The sequence below is a fragment of the Gossypium hirsutum genome, chromosome A05 (genome assembly GCF_007990345.1).
Source record: "Gossypium hirsutum isolate 1008001.06 chromosome A05, Gossypium_hirsutum_v2.1, whole genome shotgun sequence".
NCBI classification, from domain to species: Eukaryota; Viridiplantae; Streptophyta; class Magnoliopsida; order Malvales; family Malvaceae; genus Gossypium; species Gossypium hirsutum.
The window spans coordinates 19,711,452-19,731,969 of NC_053428.1; the positions used below are offsets into that span (position 1 = coordinate 19,711,452).

General features: G+C 30.6%; 1 protein-coding gene across 1 annotated transcript; it reads left to right on the forward strand.

The window, feature by feature from the left end:
- Positions 1-18,330: 18,330 nt before the first annotated feature.
- LOC107887028 (cytochrome P450 CYP82D47) lies at positions 18,331-20,129 on the forward strand. Its single transcript, XM_016811163.2, has 2 exons — positions 18,331-19,337; positions 19,443-20,129. The coding sequence occupies exons 1-2, from the start codon at positions 18,390-18,392 to the stop codon at positions 20,064-20,066; spliced, it is 1,572 nt and encodes a 523-aa protein (XP_016666652.1). The 5' UTR covers positions 18,331-18,389; the 3' UTR covers positions 20,067-20,129.
- Positions 20,130-20,518: the final 389 nt, after the last annotated feature.

The following is a 20,518-nucleotide window of genomic DNA, read 5'->3' on the forward strand; positions in this document are numbered from 1 at the left end:
GATTTCATTGTATTTGTTTATTTTGTGCACAAAGGGCTTTAGCTATTAGTTGCGAAAAGTCAGGAGTAGAGGCAATTTGCATGGTATCAATAAAGGATGGATTAGTAATGATTAAATTAATAATAGATTGATGAGGAAAATATAGTTATTTTCATGTGATCATCCTTGGGGAAATTAATAATTGTCTTTGTTGATATATATATATAAGGGGTAAGTTGGTGATTAAGCTTAGATAAATTTATATCATATTAGTTGAATTGATTATGGTAACATTTGTTATAAAATAATAATACTTGATTTTATGGAAGGTAAAAAAACTTTGGTGAATTAAAGTATATATATATATTACTTACTTGTGACTTGGTGATTTATTGAGTTAAAACTTATCGTTATATTTATATTGTGCTCTCATAATTTGATTTCAATTATGCTTTAATAGACCGTTAAAAATAATCAAATGATAATGGTGTTGAACATAACTTAAGGTACATATATACTTGACTACTTGATTTCTATTGAAATATGTCAAAATATGTATACATTTGTGACTGTGAAAATCGTATTATAATAATGTTATACTATCTTATTTATAATATGTTATGAAAATTGTATTATAATATGCTTTGGTTAGATATGGAGCTATAAAATTTCTTTTGTTGAGTTTTAATGCTTGAGTAATGAATAAGTATGCATGGTTATAAGTATTAAGCCATTTAATCAACTACACTAGGTTGAGTTGACTTGATTGCTAAGTTGTCTGGATATTTTATTACATAATTGTTTGTTAAACTGATGCATATGAAAATACTATAAAATTTGCTTAATTTTGCATAAATTGATTGGTGTTTGAATGCATTTAAATGTTCATTTTAGTTAATATCACATTAGTGTTTTGTCAAAACATAATGATTATGTCTCGAGATCCTAAGAACAAAAATAATCAAATTGTACATTTCTGGGTACAAGTCTCTAGACTTACCAAGCAAGCCTTAAGATAATCATGATCGGAGTCTTGAGACACAAAAGTTTGTGTCTGAAGACTGTAAAACATCGAAACTAAAATTATTTCGATTTTTCAAAAAATTGTACTATCTTTGAAATTACTACTGCTCTCAATCATGGAAGATACTTGGGCTTACTGTTACTTACTAAACATAATATTAGAAGCTTTAATTTTTTGTCTGAGTGTTCACTTTTTTCTTAGTCCAAATCTTAGCCTACTCATTTGCAGGGTAAGTAGTTTCAGTCATGGCTTTATCTCGTCGTCTTTGCTTGCCATTCTTATGGTTTCTCCTCCTGTGCTTGCTTTTGCTGATTCATTTAAATATCGTCACTGTGATGCCGCAATAACACAATCTAAATAGGTTTAGTTAACAAGAATTTTAATCATCACTTTATACAAGTAAAGACTAATTTAATAATTTTTATAATTAAAATTTGTTTATTATAAAATTTTGTTGTTACGATTGAAAAGTTCTTAGATATTATTATTTATTATTTTAATTAACTATGAATAAATCGTATATATACAGTGAATATTAATTGAAGTTCATTTGTATATATGATATATCAAATTATGATCAGTTATTATTTGAATAAAAAATTATTTACATAATTTATAAATTTATGTAAATTAAAGTTTTTTTAAAAAATTTATTAAAGTAAAACATTGTGTTGACGTAGCTTTATTTTTAGTAATTCTTGTAGCTTCTATTTTTTTTATCATTTTATTTGTTTATTCCCACCTGTTATTAGCAAGTACAATTAATATTATATCAATCATTAAATGTTGTTTATTTTTAGAACTCATTTGATTGTTTTGTTGACCAAAAACAGACTTTTGTTCTTCAAATGCAATGAGTAGGGAAGTCTCTCGACATTATTAGAGATCAATCCCAAGCATCTCTGAATAAACCCTCAAGAAAATATTTCCAATTCAATCAAGGTAAACATTGTCTTCCCTAACATTTATGTTTCTTTCAACATGTTTTTCCTTTTATGTTTTTAATGTTTATGATGAAAGATTCAACATCTCTAGAAACTGAATCATGCATTCACCTTTAACATGAGGTTTTAGAAAGTTTAAGACTTGATTCATCAAATTGGTTGAACCATGTTTAAAATTTAAACATGATTTATTATTTCAGTTAAAACTTAATTCATCAAATTAAGTTAAAACTTTTTATTTTTCCAACTTTTCGATTGAAACAAAGTAAGAAGTGGTATGGTAGCTTCTAAAAAGTTAAGTGATTGACAAGGTGGCTGTTAATTGTACATGTGAAAAATCCAAACTATGTTTATGATGTTTTTTTTTTAATAATAGTGTTTGAACTCATATTATTTTTGCAAAAAGTGAATATTCGATTAATAGGTCATAATTTAAGATTTATATTTATGATATGTTTATTGATCATAATTTTTTATTATTATGTTCAGTTAGCTATTTGAATATGACGTTTTGATCAAAACTAGTACATGGACTCAGATCCATGGTTCAAATAAGTCACTTACCTTTTAAGTACTAAATTGGACAAAAATCTAAATTCATCTGTTAGGTTCATGGTTCAAATAAGTCATTTACCTTAAAGTACTTATTTGGAAAAAAATCTAAGTTCAAGTGTTGATTACTTAATTGGACCAAAATAAAATTTTAAGTACGAAATTGAACTTTATTAAAGCTAAGTTAAAGTTCCAAGGGATGAATTTGAACTTTGAAACAAATTCAGGTACTGAAATTTTACATTAACATAACCTAGCACATGATTTCCAAACTTGTAATTTCATTCCAAATGTTGACAGCAAGCTCTTAACTTTTTGCTTTATTATTGCAACAAAAAGAAATGCTGAACGAGGGAATGAATTGCTATAAATATTCAATTAGCAAACTATTGTAAACACTTTATAATATGTATTTATTGATATTTGTCATTGTATATTGAAAATATGAGTAAATTTATCATTCAACTCTTATGTGATTGAATTTATACTAAACTTTGAATTTTATTATATTTTGCCAGCAATTTTAAATTTTTAATTAAATTGTATCACTCAATATTAATTTTAATGATTTGAAAACATAATTTAATTACAAAAAATCTTTCAAATATTATGTTTTAAAAGTTATCAACAATTTAACTTATAAATATTAAAATTTTAATAAATTAAATTAGAAATTATATTTAATGAATAAAAACTTGAAAAATAAAAATACATGTATCAAAGGAAAAAAATAAGTTCATTTTAAAAAAATCACCATTTTTATTTAACTTTAATATTATATTAATTAACTTATTATTTTTAAATATTGAATTAAAATATATAAAAATATTTTTATTAAATTTTGTTTTCAAATTAATTTAAGGCTTAATTTATGATTTGGCTCGTGAAAGCGTATATATTTTCCAACTTTTATATTTTAATTTTTTTAAGTATCTAAAGTATTTATTATGACTATTATTTTTAATCACTATTATTAAATGTATTTTATTAATTTAATATAAATATATTTTATATTTATTATGACTGTTGCATGGTGCTTGATTTATTTTTTATTTGATTCAACTTAAGTATGAATAAGTATGAATTAATTTTATTACCATATAGCTTGCTTGTCCATTAAAATTACAACAATAGCTGACCTTCTCTCCAACCTTATTTTAAATATTTCAAAGATTCAAAGTATATAGGCTGAAAACCTGACGGATTGCCTTATATCGAGCTGTAAGATATAATGGATCCTCCCTAGGTGTAAGAACGCCACGTATGATGAATCTTAAAAAATTACATAACTTACATAACTCATATAACTTACATAATTTACATAACAACTTACATAACTCACATAACTTACATAATTTACATAACTCACATAACGTACATAACAACTTACATAACTTAACTAATACATGTAGTTTAATCTAATAATTTCCTTAAAAGCATATAGTTTAAAGTTCAAATTTCATAACTTACATAATCTACATAACTTACATAAAACATAAATATATATCATATCAACAGTTACATAATAAACAACTTACCCGTGTAACTTATTGCCAACTTTAGACTTCAACAACTACGAAATGGATAGGACTTGGATGAATTTCTCAAGGGCAAGCAACGAGTATCAAAATGGAGTGCAATCTTTTTTAGATTTTGCATTTCACAATTCAAGCCAAGAGAATATGATTCTTTGCCCGTGTAAGAAGTGTGGCAATATCTATTGGCATTATCGTGAAGTTGTCTACGAACATCTAATTGTTGATGGCTTCATTCGAGGGTATAAAAAATGGATTTTCCATGGAGAGTGTACACCTAGTGGAGCCTCTTCGACAATTAATTCGGGTTATCCTTATAGTTGTTACTGTCAGTATGTTAGAGAAGATGACATGGAAGGTATGATGCAGGATGCATTTAATATGCGGAGTGAAGGTTTCCAATCATTTCCACCAAACTATGTTGCATCCGATGATTATAATATCGGTGGAAATACTCTTATAGAAATGAGAAGAAGTGTAACGGATGAACAACCGAATGAAGAAGCGGCAAAGTTCTACACGTTACTTGGTGAAATAAATGAAGAACTTTATGAGGGATCAAAATTTTTGAAAATGTCATTCTGTATTCGCCTTTTCCACTTAAAATGTTTGGGAGGGTGGACCAGAAACTCTTTGACAATGCTGTTAGAGCTTTTAAGAGAAATGTTCCCGTTTGCAAAAATCCCTCAATCATGTAAAGACATGAAGAAAGTGATAAAAGATTTGGGGCTTGGGTACAACAAAATTCATAGTTGCCCAAATGATTGCATGTTGTATTGGGGTGATCGGAGAAATCAACAGTCTTGTCATGTTTGCGGTAAATCTCGTTGGATGAATAGAGATGCAGAAGATGTTAATGAGGATGAATATGGGCCACAGTCAATAAGGAAGCCGAACAAGATTTTGTGATATTTCCCGCTAATCCCAAGGCTTCAAAGGCTATTCATGTCGTCAAAGACAGTCGAGTTTATGACGTGGCATCATGGTCAACGAACGGATGATGGATTATTAAGGCATCCTGCAGATTCTTTAGCTTGGAAATCATTTGACAATAAATTTCCAAGCTTTGCTAGTGATCCTCGGAGTGTAAGGCTCGGGTTAGCATCTGATAGATTTAATCCTTTTAAAATCATGAGCACCTCGTACAGTACTTGGCCTATGGTCCTTGTTCCTTATAATTTGCCTCCATGGCTCTGCATGAAGCAATCTTCTTTGATATTATCTATGATTATCCCCAGAGAGAAAGGCCCCCGGAAATGATATTGACATATATCTGCAGCCACTTATTGAAGAGTTAAAACAATTATGGGCAGGTGTTGAGACGTATGATGTATTGAGAAAGGAGAACTTTTACCTACGTGCTGCTTTGCTGTGGACAATTAATGATTTCCCGGCATATGCGAATTTATCTGGTTGGAGTACCAGAGGACGTTATGCTTGTCCTTGTTGTGCTGCTCAAACGTGTTCACAATGGTTATATAATGGGAAGAAGTTCTGCTATATGGGGCATCGTCGATGGTTAGATGAAAATCATAGTTATAGATTTCAGAAGGTTTTATTTGACGGTACTGAAGAGTTGAAAAAAGCTCCTGAGCAGACCATTGGATCTGAAATCTTATTCATGTTAAAAGATATGGATTTCAGTTACGGGAAGCTGAATCAACCATCTAATAGGCAAACAAATAGACGATCGAGGGATGAATCTGATGATGAATCTGACGAGGAGGATGACCCTAATGAGGCGGACTTGTGGAAGAAAAGAAGTATTTTTTTTTAGTTTCCTTATTGGGAGCATCACATATTACGCCACAATCTTGATGTGATGCATATTGAAAAGAATGTCTACGAGAACATTATCTAGACAATTTTGAACGTCGATGGTAAATCAAAAGATAATCTTCAGAGTCGACTTGATTTAGTTCACATGGGAATTAGGCGTGATCTTCATCCCCAAGTACGTCCTAATGGAAAATATTGGTTGCCGCCTACAATTTTTGCAATGTCAAAGAAAGAGAAAGAAATGTTTTGCACGGTGTTGAAGGATATAAAGGTTCCGGATGCGTATGCATCAAATATATCTCGATGTGTAAGTCTTAAAGATCGAAGACTATATTCATTAAAATCACATGACTATCACATCTTGATGCAAGATCTACTTCCAGTAGCTTTACGGTGTTGTATGTCAAAGAAGGTAACGTCCTGTATAATTGAACTGTCCAATATAATGAAAGCAATTTGTGGCAAAGTTCTGAATATTGAAGAACTTGAAAAAGTACAAGATCGAGCCGCTTTGACATTATGCAATTTTGAGAAGATCTTTCCACCTTCCTTCTTCACAATTATGGTGCACCTTGTCATTCATCTCCCTCGTGAAGCAATAATTAGTGGGCCGGTTTTCTATCGTTGGATGTATCCAATTGAAAGGTGCTAATTTATTTCAAAGGCATTCCACCTTTATACCTATAGTTACCAGTTTTGATAATGTTGTATATGGTGTTTAGGTTCCTAAGCAAATTGAAGTCTTATTGCCGTAACAAGCGTTATCCGGAAGGGTCGATTGCTGAAGGCTACTTGGCAGAGGAGTGTATGACATTCTGTTCTAGATATTTAGAAGATGTTGAAACAAGATTGAATAGACCAAGTAGAAATGCCGGACTCAATGATCCTAGCTTGACCAAAACTTATTTATTTCAAAGTTATGGAGAACCAATCGGCAAAGTTGAAATTGCAGAATTAGATGACAGATTTTGGATACAAGCACATAGATATGTTCTTTTCCACCACGATTCACTTGAACAATTACGCAAGTAAGTTCTGGAATATGATAAATATTCATCTTTTTTTGATTTGTTTATTTTTTAACGAATTAAACATGTTTTTAACATAGTGAGTACAAACAAGTCTTAAGATCTCGTTCACGCTCACGAAGATTACAACATCGCGAGATTAATAGGTTATTCGCAGAATCTTTTCATGAATGGTTAAGTCAAACGGTATGCAACTCAACATTTTATTGACAAATAATAATGTTTTCTCATAACATTTACAATTACTCAATTTACTTTTGATTCAATAGGTTTGGAGTGGGAATGTCGTTAATGACGAAGTTAAATGGCTTTCCCAAGGTCCGAATCGAGTAGTAAAAAGATATAGTGGCTTCACCATGAATGGATTCAGATTTCATACCAAATATCGCGAGAGATTGAGGAGAACTCAAAATTGTGGAGTAGTTGTTAATTCTTTAATTACAAGTTACGCTAGTGCTAGGGACAGTAATCCTGTCGAGGGAAATGTGGAGTATTACGGACTTCTAACCGACATTATTGAGTTGGATTACTATGGAAAATGGAAAGTTGTCTTATTTCGATGTGATTGCGCTGATGTTAATACTGCTCGCGGAATTAAAAATGATTAGTTTGGTTTTACAATGGTGAATTTCTCTCGATTAATTCACACTGGAGACCATTTGATAGATGAGCCGTATGTATTTTCTTCTCAAGTTAAACAAGTTTTTTACTCGAAATATCCAATTGATGAGGGTTGGTACGTTGTACTCCGAAACACCCCTAGAGACTTATTTGACATGGGGAATGGAAGTAGAGATGACATTGTTGAAAGATCAGAAACTTTACCTTTTCCAGAACAAAACTTAAATGAAAATATCCCTAGTACTAGTACACAATTTCAATGGGTTCGTTAGGATGTGGACGAAGATATTTACGATTTATGATGTAGTAAGATTTTATGATTTTTTATTTATATGTAATGTTATAATTTTAACATTGGTCATACTATATAATTTAACTATTTTATATTTACTATTGTTGTTATTTCTTACTAAAATTTAAACTATTTTATGTGTTGCAGGAAAAATGCCTAGAAGAAGATTAAGAGATCTTAGTATTGTACAGAATACTACAAATTTGGAAGAAGTAAGTACTGAACAGCAGACAGTTGTTGGATCTTCAAGCGTGCCGGAGACACTTGACGAGTCTGTGGAATTTCAAAGTAATGTTAAGTTTATTTTACAAATTGTATTAAATTTTATTACTGATTTATTTTTAAATTTCAATATAGTAATAATATATTATTTTTCAGTTGAAAATGGTCGGACGCGCAGAGGTCGAGGACGTACGCTCCTAACAGATTTATATAACTTAAATTATGTCGAGCGTGTCAAAGTAACTAGAAACAACCATGATCAGCCTGTTGGACAAGAAGCTCGACTTTTAGCAGGCTATTTGGGCATTATAGCACGAAATGCCAATATGTTGCCCATCAACTACGAATCATGGCATAACATGCCTGATAGCAATAAAAATCAAGCTCTCTCTAATATTAAGGTAACAAAACGTTAATGTAATTTATAATACTTTGGTTTAAGTTTCATTTATATTTACTTCCTAAACTTGTGTTTTTTAGGAGAGGTTTGCTTTAGAGGTCTCTGATGCCTATATCAAGAAGGCATTGGGTAAAAAATGGAGAGACCATAAAAGCATTTTGAAAAAAGAATATTTTAAAAAACCCATAAGCCTCAAAGAAAAATTGCAAAATGTCCCACCGGAAATGCTGAGGTACCAATGGGAAGATGCGGTTCGATTTTGGAATTCGAAGAAATGAGAGGTATTATGTACTTGCAAACTTTTATAAATTTTTCGGTTTATAGTATTTACTATATACGTAATAATAATTTCATTATGTAGGACCGTGAGCAAGTTGGAACAAGCAGCAGGCAAAAACAAAAATTTACGCACACGGCAGGATCAAGAAGTTTTGCTTGTGTAGCTCAGGCCGCGGTACTATAGATTTATTAATTCTATCAAGTATTAATGACTTTTTACTATTAAATAATATTTACTACTATATTGTAGGAAGCCTCGTCTGGTCAAAAAGTTGGACGCCTTCAGCTTTTTGACATTACACACAGGAAAAAAGATGGAACTCCGATGACATCTGAGGCTGCAGAAATTATGGTATATTTACTTAATAAAATTTGATTCATTATAAATATTTATAATATTTAATTATAATGTTTTAATTTGTCGTTTTTATTAGTTTAATTTAAATAATGTTATGTTGTATTCCTTTTTATTGTATATTTCGTTTCTAACTCTTTAACTGATTTATTAGGAAAAACTAAAAGATAAGAAGGCAGAGTCTGAAGCGACTGCTTCGACTGATAGTTCTGTTAATTTTGAGGATATTGATAACAGAATTATTAATGAAGTTTTGGGTCCTGAAAGGTATGGTCGGGTTAGATTTCAAGGATCTGGTGTTAACCCGACCCAATATTTTGGATCCACCTCACACCAATACATGCCTTCCAGGAGTCAAAGTCAAGCTGAAGTTCAGAGGCTAAAAGATCAGATAGTTCAGATACAAGCTAGCACAGATGAGCAAATTTCTCAACTTAGAGCTGAGGCAGCAGCGCGGGAGGCGGAGGCAGCAGCGAGGGAGGCGGAGCAGAACAGAAAATACAATGAACTCCTGCTACAGCTTCAGTCTATGATGACTATGTTCCAGCAATTTCAAAATCCCCCATCTTAGACATTTGTTTTCTTGTAACTTTTAACATTATTGTAAGAATATTTTGAATATTCATTTACAATTTATATAATATATTTTTCGTATAATTTTGTATTATTTAAATTTACGGGTTTTGGTTGGATTTCATGGTATATTTGCTGTTTTTGGTTGAATTTCTTGCAGGAAGGTTGGATATAAGTGCAAAAATACATATTACAAAACTGGGCAAATTAGCGGCGTTTTTTAAAAAAAGCGCCGCTAAAAGTATTGCAAATTAGCGGCATTTTTAAAAGTGCCGCTAAAAGTACTGGTCTTTAGTGGCGTTTTTTAAAAAAGCGCCGCTAAAAGTCCTGGTCTTTAGCGGCGTTTATTAAAAAATCATCGCTAAAAGTCCTGGTCTTTAGCGGCGTTTTTTAAGAAAGCATCGCGAAAGGCCAAGACTTTTAGCGGTGCTTTTTCAAAAAAAAATGCCGCTAATTTTACCGGTGTTACATATAGCGGCATTTTTTTGTGGCGCTTGAGAAAACGCCGCTAAAGTTTTTAGCGGTGCTTAAAAACGCCGCTAAAGGCAAAAAAAACACCGCTAAAAGTCTGTTTTCCTGTAGTGGAGTCAACCGGGTACAAACTCGATTAGAGAAATTACAAAGTTGTATATCTACACATCTATACTATTATTTTTAAGTCCTTAACTGAGTTAGTGTTACGAGTTAATTGGGCATCAATTCGGTTAAGAAAATTACAAAAAGTGTCATTTGCATTTAAAATAAGTTATATTATTCAAGGTTAATTTAGTCTTTTATTAAAAACAATAAAAAAATTCCATATAGAGGTATTCAAACCCACATCAATTACATTAGTAAGACCTTAAATCTACCACTCGACCAAAACTTTATTTTAAATATTTTATACATTTTAATTTTATTATGCACACTTTATTACTTTCATCAATGGTATATCTATATTATTATTTAAGTGTTTTATTGAGTTGGTATCACTCTCAATCAGGGTCACCAACTTAGTTATTAAATTATGAAAATACCCTTTCATAATTAAAATAAGTTATATTATTCGAGGGTACTTAAGTCTTTTTCATTTGAAAAACCAATAAAAATATGTATATAATGAGACTTGAACCTAAAACAATTGCATTAGAAAAATATTTAATTTACCAGTCAACTAAAGCTCTATTTAATATATTTTAATTTTAATTGGAGTGCATTTAATATTCTTAATATGGTATATATAATTATTTCAATTTTCTTTTACTCATAAGTTAAACTTTTTATTTTATTTTAATTTCGTACAAATTGCAAATGTGGTATTATTATTATTAATTTCAAGCCTTATGTTTCATTATCTATTTTATGTTATTCTTAAACACAAGCATGTGTTCTAAATATGTGGTTTCCACACGCATACGCATGTGATAGGGTTTCTAGTATTAATAAAGTTATTAATTGAGATGGTGCAACAAATTAACTCGACACAAACATAGGATTGATGACAAAACCATTATAAACAATTGTATTCATTTAGTATTTTTAATCTGATGCATTTGTGTTTAAATTTCGTTTTATTTACAATTTAATCTATATTTTTATTTTAATATTGTACATATTTCGCACATTATTATTAATTAGTTTCAAACCATACATTTCATTATTTTATTATATGTTATTTTTAAACATACATTTATGTTCTAAATATATGGTTTCTCACCCACATGATAAAATTTTTAGTAACAGCCACAAGAAGTGGGAAAGACTGCATTGCTCATTTTTCTTTTACATTTTAACGTATAATTACTACTACCTAGGTTCTTATTAGGGTTGAGTGTCCGATCAAATTGAGTCGAATCGAGTGAAAAATTTTTAGTTGATGAGTCCTATTTTATAATCATAACTCGATTTTAATTTTTTTTAAATAGAGTCAAGTGAAAAGGAATTCAAATCAAGTCGAATCGAATTGAGTGAAATTGTTTGAGTTATATTTAAAAAATTAAACATGTCAAATTAAAATCTTGTTACAATATGATTAATTCCATATTAGAATACATAAATTTGAAACCATATATATTTGAAAACTTTTCAAAACAAACTAAGAAAAAAAAGAAGAGATACTTTAGTATCATTAATTAACTTATTTATGTACCCAAAATTATTCTTTTAGAAAAATTTTAAACTTTCAACTTTCTTTATATGTTTTTTTAGAATTTTTTAAAAATATAAATTTTGGAATTTTTGTAAATATTTTGAATTTTAAAAATTATTTTGTTTTTTTTTTAATTTTTGTTGAGAGAGACTAATTAGCTCATTTCAAAATTGGCAAGGACTAAAGGGGTATTTACACTAATATGCTATTTGAATTATTTGAGTTATTCGAATTTTAAAATTCAACTCAACTTGAACTCTAAAGTCAAATTACTTATTCAAATTGACTCGAATAACTCAATTTGATTAACCCAAAATTCAATTTTCTTTTACAATTTTTTTGAATCGAATCGAGTTTTACTTACTCTAGTTCTTACATTAAAGAGGATAAACTAGCAAAAGAACTCATAATATCTTTAGTTAGGCATAATGATTTTTTTTAGCCTTCTAACTTAATAAAAAAAATCATTTTAGTCATTTATTTAATTTATTTACTTATTTTTACATTTAAACTTACATTTTTTATCAAATCACTCCCAAAATAGATGAAAAATAACATCTGTTAACTTTGCTGATGCCACATTAACAATTAATTAATTTTTAAAATTGAAAAAATATTAAAATATAATTTTTATATTTTCATGCTTTTTAAGTAATTTTTAATTTTTCATATTATTTTAATAAATTTTTAATTTTAAAATTTTAAACTTGGCATAGTTGAATCCTAAATGCTCCTGGCCAATTCGTGATTCGTCGTGAATATTTCCTTCGCTATCTCCAAACTACTGACCACCAATCCAGGGTGAACCCCTATCCAAATGGAGTAGACGGGGCCATGTTTTTAGGCCAAGGCATCCAACGTTCTGTGAGGGAGCTGTCGACCTCCCAACAGCCGTAGGTGGCCTATTATTGGCATGCACCTGCTGCTTGGGGTGCCATTTTTTTCTCTTGGAAACTCTTGACCACCCTATGGGATAGAAACAAAGGAAAAGGACGATTGCTAGCCCTGGCGTAAAACTGCTCAGATAAGAACAGACAAAATCCGTTGGCTCTGACTTAAAGTTGGAAGCATTTGCCTATGCTTAGTATGCCACGTGCATAGTGATTCAATGGCTTTTGTAAATTGTATGAGAGACTACACGACTGTTTAGATGGGGCATAAATCATGATGTACCGCCAATATTTGGATTGATTGACATGATTTATACAGTCAAAATGGTTTTCAACACAAATATTACACCATTTAAGTTAAAATATATTAAATATTATTACCAACATATTTATATATATTTTTTAAATTTTGATCCATCTAAAAAAATTGTATACCTATGAGATTCAAAAACATGAAAATGGTGATTATCACAATCATATTGTATCAGCCAAAAGCGACAATTGATTTTTTATCAAAATTTTCATCCACATTATAAGTGTGTATAATCTAATATAACGGAGATAATAATTACATACATATTCTATAATCATAAATAATTAAATATGACATAGAAATAACAAAAAAAAGTTTACAAAACTCATAATTATTTATTAATTAAGTTTATAAAATTCATAGACATGACTATTTCAGATTACATCTGTGATTCGAACCTTTTACAACCTTCGTTGTCATTATTGAGACTAATGGAAAAACCAATTTAGCCCAAACCTAATTGAACAGGCCTAAACCTTTCTAATTAGGCCGAAGCAAAACATAGAGCTAAGAACAGACCGTTCTATCTTTAACTAGTTTTATTTATCCATGCTTAGTATTTCTTATTATTTTTTATATTTAATACATAAAATACGATAAAACGTATAATTTAGAATATAATTAACCTTAAATATAAATTAAAATATTGTAATTAGATGACAAATTAAAACTTAACAAAAAACTAATTATACATATAGTGAATAATTATACTATTTGAATATCTTCAATTACAAATAACTAACATAATTATCTTCAAAAATTAATTTTTTTTATTTTTAACTCAAGTAAATAAAAAAAAATTCTCAAATGTGAATAAATTTTTATATAAAATATCTAGAAAAAAATTAAAAATTTCATACTTGGAAATATAATAAAAATAATTCAATATAAATAAAAGCAAGCATAATGTAATTAAAATGGTTATTTAAAAAAAAGTTTTCGCCCTTAATAGAGAGAGAGTAAGTTTTAGATTTGAAAATGTTTTAGGTAAGATATTATTAAAGATTTTTCCTATTTTAACAAGTGGTTGAGGGTTTGATCTAGACTTGCTCATGGGTAATGCCACCCGGCCCGGCCCGAAGGCCTACATGGAATGTGGGAGGGTTTGGACAAAAATATAGACCTGAAAAATAGGCTTGGACAAAAAAATAAGGCCTGTTTAAAAAACAGGCTGGGCTTTGAGTAAGACATTTTTGGCCTTGACTCGACCCCGAATTCACCAAAGGACAAAAAAAACTACTTTTTTTTGTTTTTTAATATTATTTTCTTGTATTTTCTTTTTATTTTGCGACCATTTTATTATTATGTTGTTACTATTTTATTGTTATTATTTGAATATTGTATAAAACTTATTTTATTGTTAATTTTGTTATTATTTTAAAGACATTTGTTAATTTTGTTATTATTTTAGAGGCATTTGCTTGTTAAGTTGCATCTATCTTAGTGTTATTTAAGTATACATATTTTTTAAAATTTATTTTCAATTTGTTGAGAAATATTTATTTTGATGTTTTTAATATTTTTGATGTATTATATATATTTTAAAATTATATAAAATAATATAAAAATTATTATGGGTGGGCCGGGTTGGGCCCAGGTTTTAGAATTTTTATCCGAGTCGGGCTTGAGCAAAATTTTAAGCCCATTTTTCGGGTTGGAGGCGGGCCTAGCCAACGGGCTTGAATTTTTAGTTAAGCTCGGCTCAAACTCGGCCCGGATTGACCCATGCACACCTCTAGTTCGACCATCACGTTAGATATAGAGTAACTTTAAAATTCGAGGTAAACATCTACCTCCTTAATGGGCTTACAGAACATGGAGGCCTAATCACTAGGCTTGTTCCAATGGATATCTTGGGAAATAAAAAAATACATCAAATAAAAGGCATAAAAATTATATATTAATTTTAAATTATAACACCCCTTACCTGACTTGATCGTCGGGTCAAGATACTGAAATGTCACATTCGTTGCCAAGGCAATTACGATTTCACACAAATCAATTAAACATTTTATTCAAGTTATCAAACTCATAACACATTTAAAATAATATTTTACGCACTACTCCGAGCCTAACACAAGCTTACGAAAGCTTTCTAAGTGGCCAAAGGTCGATTCGGAACCAAAAGGTGAAGTTCCAAACCATTGGGAGCTCATCGTGACTTCATGATCTCCCACGTCACGGCATAACATAACTCATCGTAAAATTACCATCCTAGGTAAAATTACCATTTTACCTCTAAACTTTTAATTAATAACGATTTCGTCCCTAGGCTCGAAAAATGAAATTCATGCAATTTAATCTTTATTCCAAGCCTAGCCAATTTTTACATATAACATTTGCAACCCATGTATTTCATAAAATTCATAATTTTTCTATAAATTTTACATATTTATAATTTAGTCCCTAAATCACAATGTCATCAAAATTCACTTTTTAAAAGTTGTTTATCTATCATCAACCTTCCATTTTCTACCATAAATTTCATAATTCATGCATATTAATCCATGGCAAAACGCTAGTACTTTGATAACTTTACAAATTATTCCCCGATAGCTAAATTAAGCTATAAAGATCTGAAAACATAAAAATTATTAAAAACGGGACAATAATGCTTACCCAATTAAGCCAAATAAGCTTGCTTGAGTTCTCTTCTCTTAGCTAGGGTTTCCATAAAAAAAATTTGGGAAAGATGATGAAAAAGATGATATTTTCTTATTTAATTAACTTATCATCTTTTATTATTTCAACTTTTCAATTTAATCCTTTTCTTTATTAAATTTTCCATGAATGAATCATCATACTTATCTACTAACTTCTCTTAATGGTCTATTTGTCATATAAGGACCTATAATTTTGAATTCCATAGCTATTTGATCCCTTTGACTACTAGAATTCAACTTTTGCATTCTATGCAATTTGGTCCTTTCCATCTAATTAAACGTGAAATTGGTGAAATTACTTTACAAATTTTTCATATGGTATTTCTATCATAATGCAAATCATGAAATAATATTAAAATAATTTTTCTTACGGACTCGAATTTGTGGTTTCGAAACTACTATTTTGATTTCTAAAAAGGGGCTGTTACACAAACCCTGAAAACAAAACCCTAACTCGAGAATAAAATTCTCTCCATAGTTACCATGAAACTCTCACCAAAACTCATATACGACTACATATTGTCGCCTTTAAGAAAAGCCCTTGTTGGTTGTCTTCACAAAATAATGATACAGTGGCCCCTTTAAATAGGCTAAGATTAGAATTCAATCATACTAAAATATCCCTGGATTAATTATAGTCTAACTGGGAGAAGAAGTCTTGCTTGAAGTCTAAAACGTGACTGCGTAACTTGGTGAAATTGTCGTGATGTCCCATGCATGCTCATCACGACATCATCATCACGCTCGTTTGGATTTTCGTCGTGACGTCTCTTGTCTTCACGTCACAACGTCCTTTCTTCTCTCCAATGGTGAAGAATGGTGGCTAATGAGAGATTGCTTTTTATAGCCATTTCATCCTTTCTTCTCTGCATTTCTCTAGTAATTTCCACCAAAAATATATCTTTTATGTTATTTACCATTTTACCCCACTATTAACACTTTTTTACAATTTATCTTTAATCATTACCTTTCATAATTATGTTTCTTTTTTTTTTCTTCTTCTTATAATTACCATTTTATCGATTCACTTTTCTACAATTCTATGGATGACTCATTTATCCTTATGATAAATTTCCACCTCTAGTCCCTCCTCCTTTATCCTCTATTCAATTTAATCACTCCAACTTTTAATTTTCTTACTTTGGCCCCAATATTTTACACTTTCTTGCAATTTAGTCAATATTCCAGATTTATTTTTCTCAATATCTTCAGTACATGTCTTCACTATTTTAGGATGTTACACACGTACTACCCTTCCCTTTTAACAAAAAAAAAAACTTAGAGATTTTGAGCTCTGATAAAAATTAATAATAATAAACAATGATTATCCAATATTGAATTTTATTTTATTGTTTCTGAGAGTTTATTTAATAAAAAATTATCAATTGAAAAAAAAACAAATTACTTTAATGTTTATAAAATAGTGAATAATTTAATAATTAATATAAAATAAGTAATTAAATAAGTTAGCACGACGTTTGTCCAAAAACTAGATTTAATCATGAATCAAGCTATTCACTTATGCCCAACAACTCACTCGAAAAATGAAAGGATTTAGACAAAAATATAAGCCCGAAAAATGGATATGGACAAAAAATAAGGTTATTTTTTAGATGGGTTGGGCCTCAAGTAGGATTTTTTGGCCCGACCCGAGTCAACTGCTTTACTACTATTTCGCTACCATTTCGTTATCATATTGCTACTATTTTGTTGTTATTGTTTTATTGTTAATTTTGCTACTATTTTAGAGACATTTGTTTGCTAAGTTACAACTATCTTAATGTGATTGTATAAAGATTTTTTTAATTTGTTGAGAAATATTTATTTTAATATTTTTAGTGTATTTGATGTATCATATTTTTTAAATGTACTTTTATATAAAAATAATACGGACTAATCAGATTGAGTTCGAGTTTAACATTTTTAATCTAGAACAAACTTGGACAAAAATTTAAACTCATTTTTCGAACTAGACCAAAGCCGAGTCTAGAAAACAGATAAAAAAAATTGTCATCGGCCGGGCCTATTTGTTGATTTAATGGCATTTCTTAATTATTTGTAAAACCCAAATTTATGTAATGGTTGATTAAGAGGAGGTTTACAATTGAAAGTATTATTGTAGAGTTCCCTTCTTTAATATTCACCATTTTTTTAATTTTTTTTAATAGGAGCAGGTAGAATAATTCATTGAGGATTGCAGATCAAATAGAAAATGATTGGGTGATCATGACTTTGGGATTTTATTAGGGTAGATAGTAAATAGTAAGAGAGGGAAGGGACAATATATCATATTAAAGATGGCGTCTAAAAGTTTTTATTTTAAAGTAAAATAGGATTCAGGAAAGCAAATCTTTCTTAGCACTATAAAAACACAGAAACTTTGATTTATTACTGTTGTTGGTTTGACCTTACGTTCGTATTCTTATCGTTTAGTGGAGCCAAAAACTGAAAGATACCAAAAGCATTTCATTTTCTTTATATAAAAAATAAGCTTAATTTGGAAAGTTACAAAATGTTATAAGAGAATACAAAAAATTATGAGGATTACCAATAATTGGAGAGAATCTTTTTTTTTTCTTTTTGTCATCATTCTTTTTCTTATCCTTACTCTCCCACAATATTGCAAATACCCTACAAATAAATTTGTTCCATGATAGTTGCATCACTATGCTACCTTACTATATTTCAAACTTAGACAACAGAGCACTAATTAATCTTTCCCCAAGGACAACAATATTTATACGTGCAAAAACGCTAGCCATTCCCATCAACTTCTTCACAATATCTCTACACTTCCCTATCAAAATAAGCAATGACAGATCTTCTTGATCTTTCCACTTTTGGTTATGCAGTAGTGTTAGGCGTCACGCTACTGTTTTTGTACTCAAAACTCAAAAAGCTTAGCTCAGGAAGCGGCGGCAAAGCTGCACCCGTAGCAGCCGGTGCATGGCCAATAATTAGTCACCTCCCGCTATTAGGGGGACCCAAGGCCCCTCATGAAATGTTGGGAGACTTGGGTGAGAAATATGGACCAGCCTACATGATCCGGATCGGTGTTCATCCAGCCCTGGTGGTGAATTCGAGTGATGTTGCTAAGGAAATCTTCACCACCAATGATTTGCATGTTTCCTCCCGTTCCGAATTTGCCGCCGCTAAACACTTAGGTTACAACTATGCCATGTTCGGCTTCTCTCCTTACGGACAATATTGGCGTGAAATGCGCAAAATAACAATGGTGGAGGTGCTATCGAATCACAGGATCGATCAACTTAAGAAAGTTTTTGTATCGGAAATAGAAGGCTCAATGAAACTATTATATAATACTTGGGCTGAGAAAAAGGATGGCTTTGGTAAGGTGTTGGTTGAGATGAAGAAACACTTTTCGGACTTGACTTTGAATGTTGTTCTTAGGACGGTTGCTGGGAGGAGGTATAGTGTTGTTGCAGAGGAAGACCAAAAAGAGGTTTTGAGATATCGTAAGGCTTTACGGGATTTCTTTCACTTGACAGGGTTGTTTATGTTGGGAGATGCAGTCCCTTTCCTCCAATGGTTGGATATTGGTGGTTATGAGAAGCGGATGAAGATAACTGCTAAAGAGTTGGATGAAATTTCAGGGGGATGGCTAGATGACCACAGGAAGGGCGGACATTGGGATGAAAATAAAAAGGAGAAAGATTTCATGGATGTAATGAACTCTGTTCTTAAAGGTGCAAGCCTTGCAGGCTATGATGCCGACACCATCAACAAAGCCACTTCATTGGTATAATCTCTCTCTCTCTCTCTCTCTCTCTCTCTCTTTTTCTCGTCTTAAATTTTATTTCACCATTAATTAGTTTCTAAAAATTATGAAAATTGCGCATTGCAGAATATGATTTTAGCAGGCAGTGACACCACTACAGTTACCTTAGTATGGTGCTTGTCCCTAATGCTAAACAATCCTCGTATACTCAAAAAGGCTCAAGAAGAACTAGACACCCATATAAGCAAGGATAGGTTTGTGAATGAAATAGACATCGGCAAATTGGTTTACATCCAAGCCATAATTAAAGAGACTTTTAGAATGTATCCACCTGCACCCCTTTCAGCACCCCGTGAGCTCAATGAAAGTTGCTCCATTGGAGGCTATAACATCCCCAAAGGCACTCGGTTGATTATAAACCTTCACAAGACTCAAAGGGATCCTAAAAAATGGCCAGAACCATTGAAGTTTAAGCCAGAAAGGTTTCTCACTACCCACAAAGATGTGGATGTTAAGGGTCAGCATTTTGAATTGATGCCCTTTGGTAGTGGTAGGAGAAACTGTCCTGGAACATCGTTTGCACTCCATATGTTGTACTTGACCGTATCTAATTTCTTGCATGCCTTCGATTTCTCAGTACCATCCAATGGTTTGATTGACTTGACCGGCACTGTTGGATTGACCAACATGAAATCTACCCCGCTTGAAGTACTAGTCTCACCTCGCCTTGCTCCTGAGCTTTATAACTAAAATCCAGATGAAGATTGCAATAATAAAGTACGAATAATAAGAATGCCTAAGCATTTTGGTTCTTATGTTGTATTATTATTTAATTCATGTATGTGTCTCTATTACACTTCTCTTTCCTATTGTTTCCCTTTTTAAAATAAAAAAAATTATATAGTTAATAAATAAATATTTTCTTAGATAAAACATGTAGATTTAATGTTGTTTTTACGGTATACATGGAAAATCTTAGCTCTCAAATTTAAGTCGTGAAATCTTGACTTTATTTTTCTGCTCTACTATTTTTACTTATTGTGTCTAATATGTTAGCACTACCCTGCACGAGTATGTTAAGAGTTGAGAGTTAGCACTTTGATATATATTATTTCTCCTCGTTAATTCTTTAAATGTTATTTATATAAGTTGTAACAATTTTTAATTCGAGAAGGATGAAAATTTAAATATTTTTAACTCTT